The 22,531-nt window shown below is 47.6% G+C and overlaps 1 protein-coding gene across 1 annotated transcript in view; it reads left to right on the top strand.

The window, feature by feature from the left end:
- Positions 1–22,531, top strand: part of MRPL37 (mitochondrial ribosomal protein L37) — a 156,539-nt gene that overhangs the window by 63,808 nt on the left and 70,200 nt on the right. The window contains exon 4 of the mRNA XM_069642135.1: positions 13,396–13,581. Within this exon, the coding sequence (XP_069498236.1) occupies positions 13,396–13,581 (186 nt within the window). The remainder of the gene's footprint in view (positions 1–13,395; positions 13,582–22,531) is intronic.

Raw genomic sequence — 22,531 nt, 5'->3', positions numbered from 1 at the left:
GAGGTTCAGACTCCTCTTCCTCAACATCTGAAGCCAGTAGCAGTGCTGCGATTTCGACTCTTGGGACGAAAGCCTTCATCCTATTCACGTGAAACACTTTTGGAGCCTGTCCAGGCCTTCCAAGGTCCACTAAATAGTTAACCTCACCCAGGGCTCCACCACTGTGTAAGGGCCTGACCATTTGTCCTGTAAAGCTCGAGGCCTTATGGGATTCATGATCAGGACTTGCTGACCAGGTGTAAAGTTGATGAGGGAAGCTTTCTGGTCGTACCAATGTTTCACCAGCGCTTGTCCTGCCTTCAATTTGTCACTAGCCAAGCCCATCAGAAGTACCATCCGTTTTCTGAGCCCTAGCACATAATCAACTACGTTGGTCGTAACAGGGGGAGTGGGCATCTCCCATCCCTCTTTGACGATGGCTAAGGGTCCCCGTACGGGATGACCGAACAGAAGTTCGAAGGGGCTGAAGCCAACACCCTCCTGTGGCACCTCTCGGTAGGCAAACAGTAAGCATGGTAAAAGAAGATCCCATTTTCTTCTCTGAGGTTCCTCCAGAGCCCCAATCATGCTCTTTCGTTCTGTTGAAACGTTCCACCAGACCATTGGTCTGGGGGTGGTATGCAGAAGAGAACTTGTAGGTGACCCCACATTCTTTCCACATAGCCTGCATATACTTCGACATAAAGTTGCTGCCACGATCCGACACAACTTCTCTAGGGAAGCCAACCCTAGTAAATATGCCAAGTAAAGCTTTTGCAACTGACTTGGCAGTTACAGTTTTCAATGGGATGGCCTCAGGATATCTGGTTGCATGGTCGACCAGCACCAGGATAAACCTATTGCCCGAGGATGTTTGCGGGTCAAGGGGACCAACAATGTCGATCCCTACCCTTTCAAATGGTACCCCCACAACTGGGAGCGGTACCAACGGAGCTTGGATTGTCGCGCCAACCTTACCAGACAACTGGCAGGAGGCACAACTCCTGCAGTGACTTTCTACTTGCACCCCCATCTTGGGCCAGTAGAAGTGCATGGATAACCTTTGCTTGGTCCTCTTCATACCAAGGTGACCAGCAAGGGGAACTTCATGCGCCAACTGCAGGAGGAAGGGCCTAACAGCAAGGGGAACCACCAACCTCCTATGGTCTCCTTCTGTAGACTCTGTGGGCTCACTATACAGGAGTCCACCTTCCCAATAAATCCTATGCGTCCCAGGAGGTTCACCCTCAAGCTGGGAGCAGGCCTGTCTCCTTAGGCCTTCCAGAGATGGGCACTCACTTTGGCCTTTACTGAATTTGTCCCTATCAGGACCTCCTTCAACTAACAAGTCTTTTAGTTCAGGATGATCGTTGGGGTCAAATACTTCAGGCATCGCCACCTCCTCGTCAGGCCCGGGCGATTGACCAACTTCCTCCACCGCAGTGGTAGGCGAGCTCGGGGGAATATTCTCTTTCCCTCGTCTTGACTTGTCGACTCCTTTCGCCTTGGGTTTCCCCTTCGGCTGGGGCAGAGTATTGGTCTTGGCCAATGCTGCCCGTGCTTGAGACTGTGTGTAGGGTCTTTCGGCAGTGTCTCCTACGAGCCCTAAAGCTCTGAGATCATTACCTAACAAGACCTTTCCCGGGACGTTTCTCTGAATGCTCACTGGAATCCTGACTGCTGTACCATTTAAAGTAAGATTTACAGGTATTACTGGGAACATACGGAGTGGGCTGTCAGCCAACTTAGTGGGCATCAGAGTAGCTCTGGCAACTTCCTCTGAGTCTACCAAGGTAGAATCCACTACAGTGCGACTGCACCCACTATCCCTAAGAGCTGGAGTATCTTCTCCATTGATCAGCACACTGTCTTTAAAGTAGTGCTTGGTATTATCCGGAATCCTAGCATAAGCCTCTGCGACTTTAGGCTCCCAGGAACCCAGGGACACTAAAACTACCTCAGCCTCTATCCCGCTGGGAAATGAGTCTGAGGAGAAGGATGCTCCTGTAATCTCTTCTTCCTCGTAGGAGGAGAAGGCCAGATTAGCGGAGTGGACCCCCAAAGGTCTAACCTTACACCGGGGATCCCCCTTCACTTGGTCAGTTGCTCCACAAGCAAAACAAGATCCCTTGGGTCTGTTTACATAGGGAGGCTTATTGTAACCAGAGTTCTGTTTCGGAGGCTGACCTCCACTACCCTGTGAGTTCTCTTGTGTCTTACCCTTATTTTTCTTTTTGTGGCCCTTATGAGAAGAAGATTTATCAGATTCTCCACCCTCCTTATCTTTGGACTTTTTCCCTTCCTCCTGCTTACCAGGATGAGTTTTGTCCTTATGGGACACTCGATGTGACACCCATAAGTCGGCTGCAATGGCCAGCTTCTTAGGATCTATCTCCTTCGAATCGGCCAAATGCTGCTTAAGCTCCGGGGAAGAAGATGCAAAAATGTGTTCCAGCATGACAAGATTTATCATGCCTTCGAAGGTAGAAACCTTATAACCTTCGACCCAGCCAGTTAAGTTTTTCAAGGACTCGGTGACATAAGATACCCAAGTACCACCTTCCTTTTTCTTATACTCTCTGAAACGTTTCAAATATTGGGCCGGAGTCTTCCCAAACTTTAAAATGAGTTTGCTTTAACATTGCGAAATCAGCTCGCTCAGCCTTCGACATTTCCATAATGGCACTACAGCCAGAATGGGGCAGTCTGCTGAGTAACCAGGCAATCTTATCAGCATTGTCAACTTGTTAAACTTCGCATGCATACTCAAACGCATTCAGCCAGTCCATAATGTCATTCCTTTCCTCATACACACTGAGCAGATCTTTCGGAAACCGTGGATGAGAGGAGGCCCCAGACCCATGTCCAGGACCCTTGGACCCATTTGCAACCTGAAGCTTGGCCAGTTCCAACTGGTGATCCCTGTCTTTTTGTTTTTCTGCCTTTTCGATTTCTAGTTTGGCTATGCTGAATTCAAGCTCCTGCTGCCTAAACCGCAGCTCTTGCTTCTTGAATTCAAGCATAGCCTCCCCATCAGCACTGGCAGAGGAAACATTAGACATCTCGTCCTCCCTGTCCTCGTGGTCGCGATGGATCAGTGCAGCGGCAGAACCGTCGGTTCTACCAGTGAGAGCAGCCCCACCTCCTTCCGCACTGTCTTCAGAAGTTATAGCGTCAAGCTGCGCTTCTTGCCACGCCACGATTCTTTGGATCATTTCCAATTTCGTGCCTTGAGAGGAAACACCTCTCTCCGCACACATCTTTTTCAATGTTTCTGATTTGGAAGCATTTAAAGTTAACAAGGTATTTGTTTCCATACTGTTAGATAGGACTATGGCCTTTTTAAAGTTATACTACAACAATTCACTACGTGTCCTGGTTGGAATAACCTGAAATGCCTTAGTTCGTGCGCAACACTGGATACCTTCAGTCGTATCCCACCGCTGTACACCAATTTGTTATGACGGATTTCTGAACTCTGTCCTGGTGGCGCAGAAGTTCAGAAGGCCAACCTAATTACTTGGAACAGGGTAACCTTTGGACGAGCCAGACCAATCAAGGTAGCGATCGCGGCGGTCAAGACTAGGTCTCAAGAGGGGTGAGGGTGACTGAAAGCCCGCAATGAGCACACAAAGCAAGAACACTTACAAACTACTCCAAACAGTTGTTATATTAAAAATATATACACATTTATTTCAAGGCCTTTAAAACAATGACCGTAGCGAGAAAATCACAATATAACGATAGTAAACCAACACATACCATATCAACACAATATATATATACAAATACAACAAGTCTCAAGCGTTATATGCACGAAATGTGTAGTCCACCTAAAAGGGAGGAAAACGGGCATTGCGCAATAATGCTTAGACCCAGTTCGCCTTCAGAGGCACCTAACTAGATGGAAGTCCGAGCCCTGCGAAAAGTGGAGCCTTGTGCTCAAAAGTACCTGCACGCGCTGGTGCCAACGGGCAAAAGGAGAAGCTCTTCGAGGGAAATCAGTCAGTTCAGTTTAGTGCACAAAAGAAGAAGAACAAGTTCTGCGACTCAAGCGCAGCCTCCACAGTGGGCAGAAGCAGAGCGCGAGTACGGAAAAGGGTGCTGTTTGACACAGCGGGGGAAAAGCAATGGGCTCCTGCAGGAGGGCGACCAGATCCTAGCTATGCTACTCACCGGTCCCCGATGCAAGCAGACCCAGGCTTCTCCGCGTCAGTTTCAGCAGCTGGCAGGTTCAGAAGAGCAGGGAACACCTCGTCGTTGTGTTGAGTAAAAAGACGTCCCAATCGAAGAAACCCGCACAGTTTGTTACCACAGCAGGGCAACGGAGCGGCCGTGTGTATCTGAGCCAAATGTACACTACTCACTTCAGTCCTGTGAACGCCAAGTGTACGAAGCATGTGAGAGTGACAAGGACTCGAAATACTACACAACCAGGCGGCGGTTACAGAGCAAGACTCCCGTGTAAGCTGGTCAGTCAGCTGGATGGCCCAGAGACGCTTCCGAAGGCTTACTGGCAGGAGATGGTGAAGATGCCGAGAATAGCTGTTCCCGCTATTCCAAGGGTCGAAGTACCAGTACAGGCCTTCTGGTTCGATCAAAGGTGAAAAGGGTTTCACAAGGCGACAGCAGTGCAGAGGAGAAGTCCTTCAGCGGGTCACCAGCGATTCCTCGGTCCAGCCTCTTGGTTGCAGGATACTTGGCTCCTGTATTCCTTTGTTCGTGAGAACTCAGGAGATCGACATGGTAGTGGTGTTTCCAGACCCCTCTTATCCACGGTTCCCTTCGCGCCAAAACGGAGGGGACCCAATGGGAGATCTGCTCATCAACACTCACACCATTCGTGGACCAATCACGGACCACGGTGGTCCCAGGCATTCACACCACCCTAGACTCTCTGGCACCCAGGATGTGTATTGGGACCAGACATCCCAGCCCACATCCTGGAGGCACACACAAGACATGTAGAAGCCCGCGAAAGCATCCGTGTTTCGCGGGAAAGTACATGCCCAAATAAGGAAGGCCCCGGGTCGGCTTGACCTGGGGAAGGTGAAGGGAGCAAGACGGTCAGCGGACAGGACAAAGGAGCCTCGTGGTCTGGCCATTTTGGGAGCCAGGCCACCATTTTGGGTTAAGCGCGAGAAACGCGCTTAGAACGCCAAAAGGAGCTCAAAACACAAACGATCGCTGCCACCATTCCCGTCCCTGAATCACTTTCACCGATCAGATACAATCCTAAACGAGTATCTAGGGCCTGTAGAGGGCTAGAGACCCAAGAGAGCTGTAACTTAGCTTACAGTGCCCTCTTGTGTCATGTTGCACGAAAGCCGCAACATGATAAAAGAAACTACGGGAAACAGCGTTCCCCGGTACTGACTGTCTTAAGGGCATGTCAGTTTCCCCGTAAGAAAGGAGCGAAAGCCCAGAGGAGTGCGGCAGAAGGCTGCACTTCTCTGGCAAAGTCAAGAACAAGGTGAAAAACAACAGCAAAAAGTTTAGGGGTTGCCACATGGAAGGAAAATTACCTACAATTACGAAATCTTTCCTAACAAAAGGCTTGAGCCTATTAACATGGAATACCTGAGGGGCTACCCCTGGGATTCCCATGTCAACCAGATAATTGACCTCGCCCATCTTGGAGATTATCCTGAAGGGTCCAGTCCATTTATCTGCCAATGCCCGAGGCTTGGTGGGCTCCATCACGAGGACCTCCTGTCCCGGAGTCAAATCCACTTGCGAGGCTTTAAGGTCATGCCAGTACTTGTTCAATTCCTTTCTGGCCTTGAGATTCGCTGTTGCCTGACTCATCATCTGTGTCATCCTCCGTCTGAGGCCTAACACATAGTCCCCCATTTGCTTGGCGGGACCTGGAGGGGTGGCTTCCAAGCCTTCTCTGATCAAGGCGAGGGGCCCCCTCGCGGGATGTCCAAAGAGTAACTCAAAGGGGCTGAAACCAACACCCTCTTGAGGTACCTCTCTGTAAGCAAACAGCAGGCATGGCAGGAGGAGATCCCATTTCCTCCTTAGGGGCTCTTCCAAAGCCCCTATCATGCCCTTGGGAGATGTATTAAATCTCTCAACCAGACCATTGGTCTGGGGATGGTAAGAGGTGGAGAACCTATAGGTTACCCTGCACTCTTTCCACATGGTTTTCATGTAACTAGACCTGAAGTTGGATCCTCTCTCAGAGACAACCTCCTTAGGGAATCCAACACGGGTGAAAATGCCCAGGAGAGCCCTGGCAACCACCTTGGCAGTTACAGTCCAAAGGGGTATATCCTCAGGGTACCTGGTGGAATGATATACCAAGACCAGGATGAAACGATGTCCACCTGAAGTGGGAGGGTCCAGGGGACCGACAATGTCGATGTCCACCCTCTCAAATGGTGTGCCAACGATTGGCAATGGCTGCAGTGGGGCAATGACACTGCCTCCAGTCTTGCCAGACAACTGACAAGTTGGGCAGGTCCTGCAGTGGGACTCCACTTCTACGCCCTCCGAGGCCAGTAGAAATGGGCAGAGCGCCTCTGCTTGGTCTTCTTGGTACCAAGATGTCCAGCCAAGGGCACCTCATGCGCCAACTGCAGTAGGAAGGGCCTGTAAACCTGGGGTACCACCAACCTCTTGAGGGCACCAGGTTCAGGCTTAGTGGGCTCACTAACGAGGCGCTCACCCTCCCAATATATCCGGAAGGCCCTAGGCACTTCTCCTTGTGCCTGGGACAGGGCCTGTTTCCTCAGACCCTCGAGAGAGTGGCACTCTATCCATTACAGAAGTCCGCCCGGGAGGGTCCTCCTTCAGCTAACAAGCATTGAAGGTCGGGATGATCCTCCGGGTTGAGAACCTCTCCCACAAGAGTCTGCTGGCTCTTCTCCCATAGGAGTTGAGACTGGGTTTACCACTGGACCCAGCCCGTCCGGAGCATGGATCCCAATGGGTGCTGTAGGAACAGCAGGAAGAGACGGGGCCCCTGGCACAGAGGTTGCCTTCTTGTTCTTCCTTCGTCTTGCCTTAGGCCTCGCCTTTGGCTCGGGTACCGGACTCGCAGCCAGACCCTGTGTTTCCTGTGACCTAGTGACCCTGTGTTTCCTGTGACCTAGTGACTGCAGCAGCAGTCAGGGGAAGACCATCCGAGATCAACCCCAACTCTACTAGATCATTACCTAACAGAATGTTAGCAGGGACATTGTCCTGAACCAGGACAGGAAGCTTTGCCGTCTTGTCTCCAATTAGGAGTGCGACTAAGGCTACAGGCGATAATTTGGGAGGCCCACCAGCTAACCTGGTGGTTCTCAGAGGAACACCTACATAGTCCTCTGGCTTGAGCAGGGTCCTGTCCACCACTGTCATGCTTGCCCCAGTGTCTCTCAAGCCAGTAGAAGGCTGGCCATTCAAGAGGACACTTCTCAAAAACCTACGGGTGTTCTGTGGGATCGTTGCCAGTACTTCTGCGTACTGGTCCCAGGCCCCAAGGGACAATAAGGAAATCCCTACAGGAGCAACAAAGGTGATCCCTGTAGAGGAGGGGAGGACAGTGGCCTCCACCTCAGACATGGGGTAAGGGTAGGTCAGGCTGACAGCCTGTACTCTAAGTGCCTTACCTTTACACTTGGAGTAACCCCTCTTGTGATCCAGAGCCCCACAATCCCAACAAGTGCGGGGTACAGTACTGGAACCACTGGGAGCCTGCTTTGCAGCAGGTGGAGCACTACTCTTATTCCCACCCACAAATGACTTATCCCCACTAGATTTGTGGGTCTTAGCAGAGGAGGGTTTAGGTTTACCCGACTGTGACTGCTTTTGGGACTCCTCAGTTTTCTGAGAAGCCCCCTTCTCTTTGTCCTTGTCCTTCCCACTGGAGTCCTTAGGGGACACCCGGTGGGAGACCCACTTGTCAGCCAACCTAGCCAGCTTAAAGGGATCCAAAATGTTCTGGTCAGCAACATACTGACGCAGCTCTGGTGAACAGGCTTCAAAAAACAGGTGGGACAATTCAACAAACGTTTCACTTTGTATCCATCAATCCACCCCATCATGTTCATGTGCGCAGCACTCGCCCAGTCAACCCAAGACACATTCTCTCTTTTCCTAAAATCCCTGAACCTTTTAAGGTATTGGGTAGATGTCTTGCCAAACTTGCCAATCAAAGCAGACACTCATACTGACCCCTGTCTTCCACACTCTGCTTCAGAATACAGTCATATCCAGTTTGGGGCACTCTGCTTAACAGACACTTAGCCCAATCTCTTTTGTCAACATCATGAATTGACCAAGACATTTCAAACGCTTCAATCCATTGGAGGATGTCGGAACCCTCTGCAAACACACCAACCAAATCTTCCATAAACCTGGTGGCTGGGGACCTGACACTCTCACTGGGTTTAGCTGAAGTCTCCACTCTAGCTTTCTCGAGCTGGATTCTCTGACATTCAGTGTCCTTGTTCTTGAGTTCAAGATCCCTATTCTTGAGCTCCACTTGTTGAGTCAACACCTCCTTCTTAAGCTCAGCATCTATTTCCAACCTGCGATATTCAAAGGCATCCTTAATAACTCAAGCTCCAAGTAATTGCTGGGGGTCGGAACAGAGGCCGCAGGAATGGTGGCATTCCCAGAAACAGATGCAGCAGAAACCTCAGGGGCAGAGACCTCATTGGTTGCATTCCCTCCCTCATCCAGAGTTTCCCCATCAGTCTGGTAGTCCACCAGGGCAGCTATCAGCTCAGCCCTAGACTTATCCACAAAGTCTAACTCCCTGGCTGCACAAGCACTCTGGAGGGCCTCTAAGCTCATCCTAGTCAATTTACCATTTGCAATAGGCTCCATTGCTTGTAATGCAGTTATTTTGTACACAACCAAACCTTAATTTAATAAAGTGCAGATATTTTGTAAGTGGCACGGTTATACACTGATTCTTAAAACCATAAGCATCCCACCGCTGCCACCAGTGTAAAGACTGGAGGGGGGGTCTGTACTTCTGCTCTCTATATGGTAGAGGAGAGGCACAGAGGACCCCGGCCAAGATTCTCTATTACGGTAGCAATGGACGAGCAATCAAGGCCTAGCTTATCAGGAGGTGAGGCAGGCTGGTTCTTAAGTACAGTGTAGTCCCCAGGCCCCCACAAAGGCATGTCCACACACTGTATTAGTTAAAACACAGTCTTTATATAATTAATATTCAAAGATATGTACACTATCACAATAAGGCACTTTGTACTCAGAAATCAACAATGGTAAATATATACAATTCTATAGTGGTACCACCAATATTATCAGATCTCATTAAAGTGCATCAACTGTACTGTTAAAATGTCACACAGATCAATAACAAGGAAACCAGCAATAGAGAGAGGAGGGAAAGCAAGATGGTTGAAACAATAGGCAGAATACTGAGTCAGTTACTTAAACACAGTTCTGTGTGGAGATCCCCCCCACCTGGGCAACCTGTAAAATAAAGATATAGCACACGCCCAGTCCATATATTGCTCAATGGTCTTATTTCCTCCTATAATGTTTTTACCTCCCCCCCAATGTACCTGGTGGAGCAGAGTTCTTCGAAGAAGCGTCGATGGATCCTTCTTGAGTGACCCCCTTTCAAGCAGGAGTCACGGATCGTCGAGAGGCGTCGAAGAAAACTGAACTTGGCGTCGATGAGAAGTTCGAGGGTGCCGAGACCACGGCGTCGATCCATGCGGTGCTCGTCGGCGACGTCCTGCGAGGATGAGGTGTGCGGGGCACCCCGGCGCTTGATAGTTCTGGACCCCAAAGAGTTTCAGAAGAACGGTGGCCCAGCCAGGGCGTCGAGTCGTCGAAATCTTTGTGGCCTTCAGGTGGCGGGAAACCCACTGGCGGATTCTCCTCGGCGCGTCGGCGGCCTGGACTCTCACCGGCAGGATAAAACGGTTGTCGGTGCGGACAAGGAAGTCCTTCGATTCAAATGTTCTTAGGCAAAGGAGCAGGTGGCTCCGGTCATCGGCGGCATGGCGTCAAGCGGTCCCCTCTTCTGGGGCAACACAACTTCAACTTCTGTCTCTCATCCAAACTGCTGGGTCACACTCAGCAGCCAATCATACAGAAGGGCAATCGGGGACACAGTGCATTCAGGCCATCCTCCTCCCTCTGACACTCGCAACAAGGAATGTGGATTGGGACAAGTACCCAGCCATTCAACAATACACACTGCATTCAGGCCAGTTTCGGGCAGGGCTGTCTGTCTTTCTCTCTCATACCAGAAACCAGACAGCCACAACAAGAAGTGCATATTGGTCACACACTCCATTCACCCAGGTCCCACCCAGAGGGTGTACCCACAACATACAGTCACTGGGAAGGCTCCAGCCAGTCTGGACTGGAGTTCACAACAACACCAAATATGGAACTTCCACCCAACAGTCAGTCAGGGGGAAGGAGCAGAGTCAGGGCTTCCCAGCACTTTGGGGAAAACAATGTAACACGCAATAGAAAGCAAGATGCCACAGGGGCCATCTGGTTTCCTATCAGGAATCAACTGATTCTAATGGCAGGGCCTGGGTATCCCAAAATGGAGGATACTCTGAACAACTGTCAAATTCAGCATGGAACGACCACCAGCCCATACCCTTCTTTGTGGGCTAACCACAGGTGCCCTAAAACATTCACTAGGGGCACAGGGTTGTACCCCCACCCATGGGCGCATATGGGTGTTGCATGGGTCTATACACCAAACCAAAAACGGGAAGAGCTGCACTGCCAGGAGTCCCACATGGACTCCTGGGCAGAAAACATAGAACACAATGAAAAAGGACAAGGACGGGGAGGCCATGTCCCTCCAAAACATTTCCAGCATCACAGTCAGCAAGGCATGAAAGGCAGGTTCTTGAGAAGTCCTGTTTGAGGTTGATTGTCTAGGCCAATTCTGTAGGGTTTCGGTCTGCGGTGGTGGGTTTCTTGCTTCTGTCTTTTGGCAGATTATTGATTTGAAGATAGATCTTGGAGAATCAGGCCTATGTGGTACAAAGGTTAGGCTGATCCAGTAAGGTTTTGGTTACGGGACGCACAAGGGTAATGTTGCAGAACAATTGATGGCAGAAAGTCTGGTGTTTGTTGCAGTGGAGAAGCTAGTGTATCTGGTGGGATGAGTGAGCCTGGCAAGGCAGAGAGTGGGTTGCAGTCCTGTCTGCTCTGTGGTACTTCTGGCCACAGTTTGGTCTTTGCATATGCGGGGGAGAAGGAAAAGGTTGACTCTCAGTGTTTGTTGTGAAGAGTAAAGAAGACTGACAAATTTGAGTCTGGTCTTAAGAGCATTTAGAAGTGCAACATTAGCAGGTGTGGCACATGTGGGTGAGACAAGCCCACTTAGTTCAATGTACTTGTGACACTTTGCACTCAGGTGGTATTCAGGATCATGATGGCTAGTATTATATATGTTATACCAAACATACCGCCCAGTCTGTGGAGGGTGTGCATTTGTGCTGAAAAGGTTGGTTGCCAAGATAATCCTCCACTACAATTCCATTTTTACGGAGTGGGACTGTTACTAAGGCTGCGTTGTTTATCAACCCGTCTGGCAGGCGTGTAGTGGAAGAATTTCTTCATTGTGCATTCTGAGCCCCTGTAGTGGAATGTGTGGTAGGCGATGGAATGGATATTGAAAGCCCTTTGTCTGAAGTTCTTGGCCATTTGAAATAGGACTGATACAAAAGAAAATCCTGGTTCGGGAAGATATCTCGCGCTCACACCATACACTTGATCAAAATTTTGAATCAAAATGAGTCCAACATCTATATTTTTCTGTAATAAAGCAACGTCAATCCAAGGAGTCCATCAGTGTAATGATTCTCAAAGAGAAATATTTTTAATTTGTCAAAGAAGAACAGCCGACCTGTGTTTCGACCAACGGTCGTTTTCAAGGCTGTGTAAAATTATACAGTCAATCAATATATAGCAATTTGGAAAAATTAGAAAAGAAATCCATACCATATAGTTCCACATGTCCGGTCAGGATGAGAGAAAATTTTGCGCCATAATCAAAGGTTTAAATCGATATAAAAGAAAAAACATAAATTCAAAGCCACAAATTAGTTTCTCCATCAAAATCGGTCTCTGTTGCACATAGAGACGTTACACTCAACTAAATTTCACAATAAAACCCACTCGTTATAACTACTCCAAATTGGACTAAGTTTAAAAGAAATAGCATTTGAGATTCAAGATATTAGCTTCATGCATAGTTAGTTATCTGAAAAGTAGGAATTTAGAAAGTCCCAAACTAATAGCGATCTCACATTTACAGACTGATCCAAAGGCTGGTAATGTGATCTGAGCAAAAGGAAATATGTTTTACTGCGGTGGTATTCACATTTTCCTGACTACGTACTGTTGTAGGTTTTGCAACTCATGGAGAATGATACTAGTGCAATCTATGTGAATTGACCTTTTTTTTTTTTTTTAAGTCTCTATAGAAAAAGACCGATTTACTTTGACCAATTATCTTTTGATCGGAAGACAGTCATTGTAAAGGTCCTTTTCTCCCGAGACCTTATTAATGTTGTTTCCCCCTTTTTTATGTTTGGGGGGTTTCACTGCCCAGGCCCCCAACCCAGACCCAGTCCCCCCCACCCGCCACTCCTAAACAAAAACATACACACAACACACACGCACCAACAAACCCCCATCTCTCAGACCCAGCCCCCCACCGCCCTCCCAAATCACATACATACTCACAAGCACCCACACACTTACCTGTTCTCCTGGTCCTGCGCTTCTGGGTCCCGCAAAGCATGTCAGCCCCTGCGTGCACCTGTGTAGGTTCGCTTTAGAAAGACCGCTCCGGAAATGGCATAGAAAATCATATTAATGTGGTAATGTATAGAATGTTAGCCCTCCTCACCCCTGAATGTGGTTAAGAGAGCCATAGAAAGTTGCAAATATTCTGTGATCTTGGAGCACACATCTGTAAGACGAATATTGCAAGGTCATGGAATCTTAATGCAAATTTGGAAAAACCTTCAATACAAGTTTGGTTACTTAAATTTGTACTATACACCAAGTTCGCAGTTTCTTTTTTTCATTCTACCTGCTCTCAAGACCTCCCCTCTCTCGTGCCTACTCTATCTTTACCTTGGCATTGACACCAAAACCTACCTAACATGTACACTAATTGTTTACTATCTATTGCATCATTGTCTGTATAACATTTATAAAAACCTTAAATGTACAATTTCCCTTAAGGCTATCCAAATGCAACCACGGAAAGAATGTGTTGGCAAGAGAAGTAGGGGCTCGGGTTAATAACACTGCGGAAATTCATGATTTTATAAAAATACATTTTAACCTTTAAGGATCAGTAGTAAATGGAAGCATATATATTTTTTTTAAAAGATCTATTTATTGTAATACTGTGTTAACAATTGCCAAATTGTTTTCTCTGTTATGCTGTAGAATCGGACCTGTTTCGAGTGTGTGGCCTTAATGGAGCTCTTCTCAATGCAAAGAGTCCTTTAGAACCATTGGCATCAAGGGATGAGGTACTGGCCACAGCAAACCATGTTTTGGAGACCTTCGATCCCATCTCTCCCACTATTGATCTTCAGGAGACCCATGTGTACGAAGAATTCAATGATCCAGGTACTGTCATCGGCAAGGGAACATTTCTAGGATACGCTCAGATCTGCTGCTTTTCAGTCCTTATTTTTGGGATAAATGCACACAGCAGGAGGGGTTGGAATACCAAAGCTGTAAACCAGAGGAGCACATTATAGCTGAGATCTGGTGGAACACTTTAATGTTTACTTTGCTCTTTATAGCTTTTAATAAAAGTACAATTCTTAGCAGTTAACGCCCTGAGTAGGCTGCTGATGGGCAGATGGTCTCCCTGGTTCTTGACACATTGTCCAGACAGCCCGTGTTAACCGGGGTCTGGCCTGGGTTGGGCTGAAGAAAGGGACATGCGGAACATGGGGAAGAAGGGGTTGGTGCTTCATTTAAGGTTGATTACTTTTGTGGTGTGGATGGCAGTCATTTGGGGACAAGTTATCTGAGACGTCTAGACAAATAGCCACAAGTGTAATCTTTCTTCTGGTTGCTAAGGCTGCACCTTGTTGTTCATCTCTCTACTAGCTAGCAGAACTCCAATTATGCCATTATTTTATGACTATGATTTACCAGATTAACCACTGGATATGTGTATCGAAGAGGGCTAACACGTACAACAGCAGAAGCCTCCGTTAACCAGCTGCCCCCCTTCATTCCACTTGCTGAAGTTACATAGATGGTTTTAATGCATTACTTGTACAACTTCTCTGCAAAAGCTCCAAGGGAGGGTCTGGATCAGACTCTGGGTTTCCTATGAGCCAGTTGAGCTGTTCAAAAGCCAATGGCTATGGTAATGGGGGAGTACATTATAGTAAAGAGAGGGAATGGGAAATAAATATATAATGATAGGAAGCTAGTAGTGGGAACACTTTTTCCACTTAACATTCAACCATGGCAATTGACGAGTGATGGCGACGCCCAGCCTGTGAGGGATGTCTGTTCATCCACTCAAATGAAGGGTCAAAAGAAAGTACGCTCTTATTTTTCACAAGTGTTCAATATTTTATCCATGTTGGGAAGCAAGGAACCTGGCGTGATACGCTACAGGGAAGGAGAGGGACAGCTGCAGGCTTTGTGTTCTTAGAATCCAACAGGTTGGATGAACTTACTAGACCTCTTTTTAATATGCGATTTGATTTGTCCAATAAGGGTGAAGGTTTGACTGCCATACCTTCACCAATGTGGGAGCAGGTTTTCAAAATCCTGAACCAGATATCTTGGGGAGGTTTGCGTGCCCATCCCATTGAAGTGACCATTGTACCCATTATCCATTTGGAGAAGACAACGGAAAATCTAGTATCATCTCCAACCTTTATGCTAGAAGTGCACTCTCTTCACCTGTAGATGGCTATGTTCCCATTTTACTGTAGGTGGAGAGTGGAGACGAATCAATCACACCAAGGGAACCTGATTTTGCTTACTCGCATGACTTTTCTGGCCAAGCCCTAAAGCACTAAGTAAGTAAATACTGTGAACGTCAAACCAGGAAATTGCATAGCTGTTTACCAATCGAGGACAAGTGCTCGTGATTGCATACCATTTACCAAGCCAAAATCTGCAATAAGGTAAAAGCAACATGTTTCACTCTTATTAGTGCTTGTCAGACGAAATTAGTTTTCTATTTATGTTTAGATTTGATATTTATGGGGGCGGTGTTGAGCAGCCAAAGGGAATGGAGGTCTAGAGAAGAACTCCGGCCCCGGCAAAATCCTGAAAGCTGCAATATCCTTTAAATGTTGGAGCTTTAATTATTCACTAACCTCTGGAGGAAGCAGAGACTGCTGTCCTTGCCCTGTCCAAGACTGCTTCCCATCTGCAGGTTGGAAAGAGTGAACCGACCCTTCATAGATCCTGCGGGGCTACTGCCAGATCGCTGCTGATGTAGCCAACCAGGAGAGCAAGTGGGGAGGATATCCTATGCTGCGGCGCTGCCGGCCTAATGGGGGAGGAGCCGAGGCACCAGCAACCCGCCCGCACTGATCCGCTGCAGCGTGCATGCAAAACGGACCCCACAAGCTGCGGCAATCACTTTAGATATCACTATGCCGTGGACATCCAGTCGACTCCAGTGGAAAACGCAATCGCCCCGGGCAGAAGTAAGTGAAGAGGGACACATACAAGCAAGACCCCGTGGGAGGCGCCCCCGCTTCCATAACTGCTTTTTCCTAGCCATTAGAACCACTTAAATCACACAGTCCCTGCTGCGGTCCCCCTCCCTTTTGACTGTTTGATCACCATCAGCTGGGGCTACAACAATAAGATCAGCCCAGTGCCACACCGTGGGTGCTGTACTGCGTGTTACGCCACCGCCATCTTTCCTTGATTGAAGCGGCATGCAAGACCCCCACCCCCAATTGCTAGGAGATGCATGATTGGCCCTGATGGCACCGACCACCAAGGGAATAAACGTGGAATTCGACAGCCTCTACACCAATTACTGAATCAACCAGAACTCCCACAATCTGACACTAACGCAACACCCTGCAGGCCATCAGAAATTGTGTTAACACAGCGACCTTTAGCTCCTGGATTTTTAGGGGGTAACAAAGGACCATGAACCCAGACCCACCTGAGTAGACGGAGAGGGACATTGCCGGGCACCGACCCGCAAACTCGTTGCGTAACCACTAGACCGATGGACACATGGCAGCAACACAGTGGACACATCTTTGCTAGACTCGGCAACTTGGCAAGTCAGCATATTACTATCCACGAAGTGGTGGAGAGGACCTAGGATCTGTAAGGCACTACGACCAAAGGAGCTGGGAAGATGAAAGGCCCAATGGATTAATTTACCAGTGCTCAGCCAGTAGCCTCCCAATTCGTAAGCCAGATACAAGGAGAGAGCTCGAACAACATTCCCTGGGAGGCACGCAAGACCAACTGATGATAGCAATGCAGAGTGGCTTCGTGTCCATTAATGTTAAACTGTGCAACATTGTGGCAACGATTGGGTCTCTAAAGTCCAAGCTGGAGAAGGAGACCGCCTGTATTAATGAAACCAGAATTGGCGAGACAGAGGACGCGATGGGACGACATGACTGAGACAGCTGAGCTTCGGGCTGAACTCACAAAAATATGTGGCAAGTGCGATGACCTTGAGTCACGCTCGAGACGAAACAACATACACTTTGTTGCAATACCCGAGGCGGCATGCATGGGTCCCATGGAGACATTTGTTGAAAGCCTGCTAACATTCATGTTTGGATCAGCCAAAATATCCACACACTTCTTGGTTGAACGTGCCCACCACACTCTTGGCCCATGACCTACACCAGGGGCCCCTCAGCGCACAGTCATTGTGCGGCAACTCCAGAGACTGGGACATCCTTCTGAAACTATCCAGCGTAAAAGTGACACTGAGATACGAATCCAACAACATTCACATCTACCCAAATTTTGCAGATGGAGTACAGGTCCTGAGGAGATCGTATGACCCAGTGAAGAAGTTAGTGAGGGGCAGGCATGTCCCTTACGCCCTATGTTCCCAGAGAAACGGCGTATACAAAATGGAGGCAGGGCACACTTCTTTGAAAAATTGTCAAGGCAATGATCCCGCTCCCGCCCCTCGGCCAGGGGAATGACCAAAATCACAGCCCTGAAGCAGAAGCTGACTGCAACGATGTAGGAGGCTGAACATGAAGCCCCACAGGATCTTATGACATTATTTGACTCTGCCATGATAAATTATTAATTGAAGTCGGGGCACACGGCAGTGGAACTTGCTGTTGCAAGCGATGACTGCTCATGGCGATCCCCAGAAAAGTTCCATAGATGTTCAAGGGAAACATTGAGTTGGGGAAGATGGTGCGGGAGGGGGGAGGAGGAACGTTGGGATTTTGAGGGAGGGCTACAGGTAGGGGAGTTCAGAGAAATGTGGAGTTGGGAGGAGATGAATGGGAAGTTAAAAGCAGACAGTGTTGGAAGGATTGTTGAATGTGGGACGTACTATGCGCTAATTGTTTATCCGAGACAGAAACATAAAAATTGTTATGGCTCACAATTAAATGCCGGGCGAAACGAAAGATCTGTTCTCATGGAATATCCAGGGCCTGAATAACCTGATTTAAAGCTAGAAAGATTATGGCATACCTTGACCGCCATTCCCCTAGAATCCTAATGCTATAGGAAATGCATGCGCAGTGCATGAGAGGTTTGCGCCCAAATAGGAGCGACAAAGGATCTACACAACTTACTCCTTGCAGGCCGGGGGGGGGGGGTACTCATTTTGGTGCACCATTCCATACGTTTTCAAGCAGAGGAGACAATAACTGATACAGAGTGATGATGCATCATAATAAGAGGGGAAATGGCAGGTGAAAATGTCGTATTAGTAAACACATATAGAACAAACCTAGATGACCCAGGATTCTATGGTCGGATATCGAGGAGGTTAGCAAAGATGGCATGGCTCCCATCATATGGGGAGGGAACTTCTGCACTATCCTGGACTTGCATAAAGACCGGTCAGCCACCACACAACGTGCTCCTACTGCTGCACCTAAAATGATTAAACCAGCAATGGAACAACTGGGACTAATAGGCGTGTGGAGGGAGGAACACCCTAGGACGACTGAATACACATATGACTCTACAGCCCACAATGCTGCGTCGCGGATTGAGTATTTGTTACTCTCATCAACGTGTGCCCCACATTTACACAGGAGCAAAATCCTACCTCGTACACTAGCTGATCACTCCTCGGTGGTGATATCACTGGAACTTGATGATCCAACCCACCCCCGCCAGCTCTAGACCATGTCACAAAATATTTTTTTAGACCACACACTGCTTGAGGACCTATATGAGAAAATAGAAGGGTTTTAGAAACCTTTAAGTCCTGGCTACGGGATTTGCTTATTTCAGTTACATCCAGAGTACTCAAGGCCACTAGATCGGAACTAGCAGAGACCGAACGTGAGCTACGCAGATTAGAGAATGACTATGGCACTACTGCTAATGAGACACTACTGAGGGTAATTGAGGACAACTTGTTGAAGTGCCGCGTACTGGCTGCCCCTGAAGTACAATACATGACAGTCTGTTCAGGCTCGCCGATACGGGGAGGAAGACTGACCTGGATGAATTTTGACTAGTGTAATTAAATGGGAGAGAGGGGTGAAGCCCATTTCCGGAATCGATGGGACAATGGCAGGGTTTCCTGCATCCAATGATGCAATTAACAAGGAATGTATGCGGTACTACAAAACACTGTATGCAAATGCAGATACCTGCACTGAAGAGGAGGTAGACCTCTATCTGAATGGGAGAGTACTACCAAATCTCCCCTGGCAAAAATGCGAAGCACTAGATACCCCGGTCACCGCTGACTAGATTGCGGAATCCATTGCCTCTTTCGTCGGGTAAGGCCCCCGGTCCTAATGGATTAGGCATAGAATTGTACAAGGCATACAGTAGAACATTGGCGCAGAGCCTACTCCGTGTTTGGGACGAATCGCTGAGAGTGGGGCGATTCCCACCCACGCTTACCGAGGCTGTAGTATCCGTGCTCCCGAAACCAGGTAGACTGCCGGGTGAGGTTGCTTCTTACCGTCAGTTATCATTAACGTTGATGCTAAGATTTTTGCCAAAGTACAGGCAAACGGACTCCTACCACACATGACCTACTTAATGCATCCAGACCAATCTGGTCTTATTCCCAAGGGATCAATGGCCCTTAATTTGCGCCCAATTTTGTATTTTTAACGCAAATAATCCACAGGCCCAATCGGTGGCAGCATCATTAGACCCCAAAAAGGCTTTCGACTCCGTATCGTGGAACTATTTGTTTGGAGCACTCATTTGAGTTGGGCCATCACTTTATTGGAAATGTGAGACTGTTGTACGCAAACCCGGTAGCCAGGGTCCCGGGTGTTCTAGTTGGCCTGGGGTTCACGTCGGGGCTGCCCCTTCTCCCCATTGCTGTTCGCACTAACGATAGAACCACTAGCACGATTTTAATCGGGGATCAACATGCACACAGGGGAATACACATAGCCGGACCCCCACAAGTAACATCACTATATGCAGACGATACTCTGTTATAGATGCGGAATCCAGATGAAAACCTGGGTCCAATCATGAAAAAAGTTGCCAGATTTTCAGATCACTCAGGATACAAGATTAACACCTCTAAACAAAAACTGCAACACCAGTTGACCTTGGAGGATTCCGATGGGCTCCGAAATCCTTTAAATACTTTGGTGTCATCGAATCTCGCACACAACGTACCCTCTACGAAGACAATCATGAAACATACCTGAATGCCCGAATGATTAAGTTAGCACTGTTACCTAGATTCCCAATCTCCCTATATGGCAGATTATCCCTGTTAAAAAAGGTGGTGGTCCCCAAACGCTTGTATTACAATGCCTTAATACCAATCCGGCCAGGGCGGTCTTTTTTTGTAAGGATCCGGTCACTGGCAGTGCGGTTTGTTTGGGTGAAGTGGCGCATCTCGTATGAGCTGGGAGGGACTGGCTGAACCATATGAGAGGGGTGGACTGGTGGCACCAGACTTTGATTGTATTATCTAGTGGGTCCGGCGCAATACGCAGGACATTGGTATGCGACTGACCCGGGCCTGGTGCGTTTGGCACTGGAAAGATACAGTGCAGCCCGACCGATCTTTAAATCAGTTATACTTGAGGACTGATACACGGACACTTGCACATTCGACCCGGTACGCACAACAGTTAATGCATGGGCCCGAGTGTTCAGGCGGCTGGCGACAACACGCTATAGTAGCAAGATTTGGCTCTGGTGCTGTCCTGGTCTCCCTCCTAAATATGACTCTGATATACAGATGTCATGGGATCCAGCGAAAACAATGACATTAGGAGATCTATTTCCTGAAAGGAGGTTCGTTACACAGGAGGAGTTCTCTGAAAAATTGGGCACTAACCCTGTTAAATTGTTACATTATTACCGCATGAGAGCACCGGCACATACAAAATGGCAGACGTTTCCTCTTGAGTCTGAAACATGTGCATTGAGGCAGTGGTACAGACGGACCCACAGAAGGGGTTGGTGTCAAAACTATACAAGGGGGTACAGGCGGCTCAGCTATTGAGAAACACTGCAGTTCAAATGGGAAAAAGCCCTAGCTATTGACATTGACAACACCAAATAGCATAGCTATTGTCTTTTGCCAAAAGAAGTAGCACTCAACGCATGCCTGTGCCTGATTCAATTCAAGGTACTAAACCAATTAAATTATACTCCTGCCAGGGTAGCCCGTTTTACCCCGGACAGTAAATGCATGAAATGTGGGAACATGGGTGCTGACTCAATCCATATGTTTTGGTTATGTCTGAAAATATTGCAATTCTAGCAGGAGATAACAGGAATATTGCACCTGATTGGAATACCTCTGGTACTACTCCCCCTCAATACTTATTGGGAGATGAAGGTAACTTTTCAACCAAAACGCGTAGACTGTTTAAGTTGTATAGTCGCGAAACAATGCATCTTGTTGAAATGGAAATCCAAGTTGGCACCATTAAGCACGGAATGGCTTAAAGAGCTTACATATGTGAACGAGAGGGAGGAGGGCATATTGCAACTGTAAGGGCAACCAGAAGACCCAACAATATATGGGACCTAAAGCATGAATACCTCCTTATTATATGTATTATGTGTGGAGTGCAAACTGCATCCAATCTGACTGCCTGAATAAATACATTTAAAAAAAAAAAAAAGATATTTATTGGGGACCAGATATTTGGTGAAATAATTAGGTGTCTACTTGCAGTGGCCAAGGCAGTCATGTGAACGGGTGCCTTGCAATCTAATTTTGAGGCATGGACGGTTAACTGGGTGATGGTAGGTGAGAGACAGAAATTGAACTGGGGATAGAAAACAGAGCGGAAAACGACAGGAATAAAACCTAAAGTCTGGAAGTGATTAATTGGCCGGTGGCATGGACAAGATCGTGTTGAGGACTCCTTCAAGATGTAAGACGTGAAGTTTAAGGGCTGTCTTGAATTGATGAATGTTGGTGGTGTTTTCGATGTCTTGGCAGAGCGTGTCAGATTGGGCAAGTTAGTGTCAGGTACAATTACATAGATTAATCATAGATTTTCTGTTTGTTTGGGTTGGGCTGTGTTTTCTCGTATGTTTCTTTGTGGTGGGTAAATTTGTTAGGATTTGCAGGAGGCAAAACCCATCAGTCGGTAGTGGCACTGCGTGAAAGGGGATGCATTACCAGGGCAGCTGGCTGCAGATATGGAATCGGCACTAGGTCAGTTTCATGCATAATATTCCAATGTGTCTTTTGCGGGCACTGATGTGAAAGCTTCCGGTTTAATACAACCAGAAGGAACTGCAATGAAAATACTTGGGGAAGAAATAAACAAGAGCAGCCCAAACAGTCAACAATTAACATATTCCTCTGCATTTTCCTTCATTAATATAGCCTTAAATGGTATTCTGGTTGCATTTGAGATCATTTGGCCACAGATCCCATGTGAGGAGTTCTTTGATAGAGGAATAGAAATTATGAATAGGATATGTAATGAACAGGCTCCTCTACAAAAAGAAAAGCCTAGGAAACTCACTAACCCCTGGTTAAGTAAGGGGGCAGGTGAGATCCTTAGAGAAAAGATGGAAAAAGAATCACACAGAGTATAATTTGGAACAGGTTAAGAGCCATAGAAGAACTTATAGGAGAGCAATTTTTGAAGCCAAAGCTAAATTTATAACCGAAAAAATTGATAAGGTTATAAACAGACCACGGGAATTATATGCGGCAATCTCCCAGTTAGCAACCCTGGGTGCGCATCAGCAGGGCCAGAAGCATCACAAGCGCAGGCGGATGCATTTAACAACTACTTTGTGAATAAAATAGTTAATAAAAGAGAAAATCAGGGGTATCAAACTATCAGATCCCCAAGAGGAGCTGGAAATATTAGAGGAAACTAGTCCAGAACATATAGCACACGATGATATTGGAGTATGCCAGAATGTACTCACATTTACGGAA

This window comes from Ambystoma mexicanum, chromosome 1q, assembly GCF_040938575.1.
Source record: "Ambystoma mexicanum isolate Mex_15411 chromosome 1q, UKY_AmexF1_1, whole genome shotgun sequence".
In the NCBI taxonomy this organism is placed as follows: Eukaryota; Metazoa; Chordata; class Amphibia; order Caudata; family Ambystomatidae; genus Ambystoma; species Ambystoma mexicanum.
This window is presented reverse-complemented; position numbering and strand designations above follow the sequence as displayed.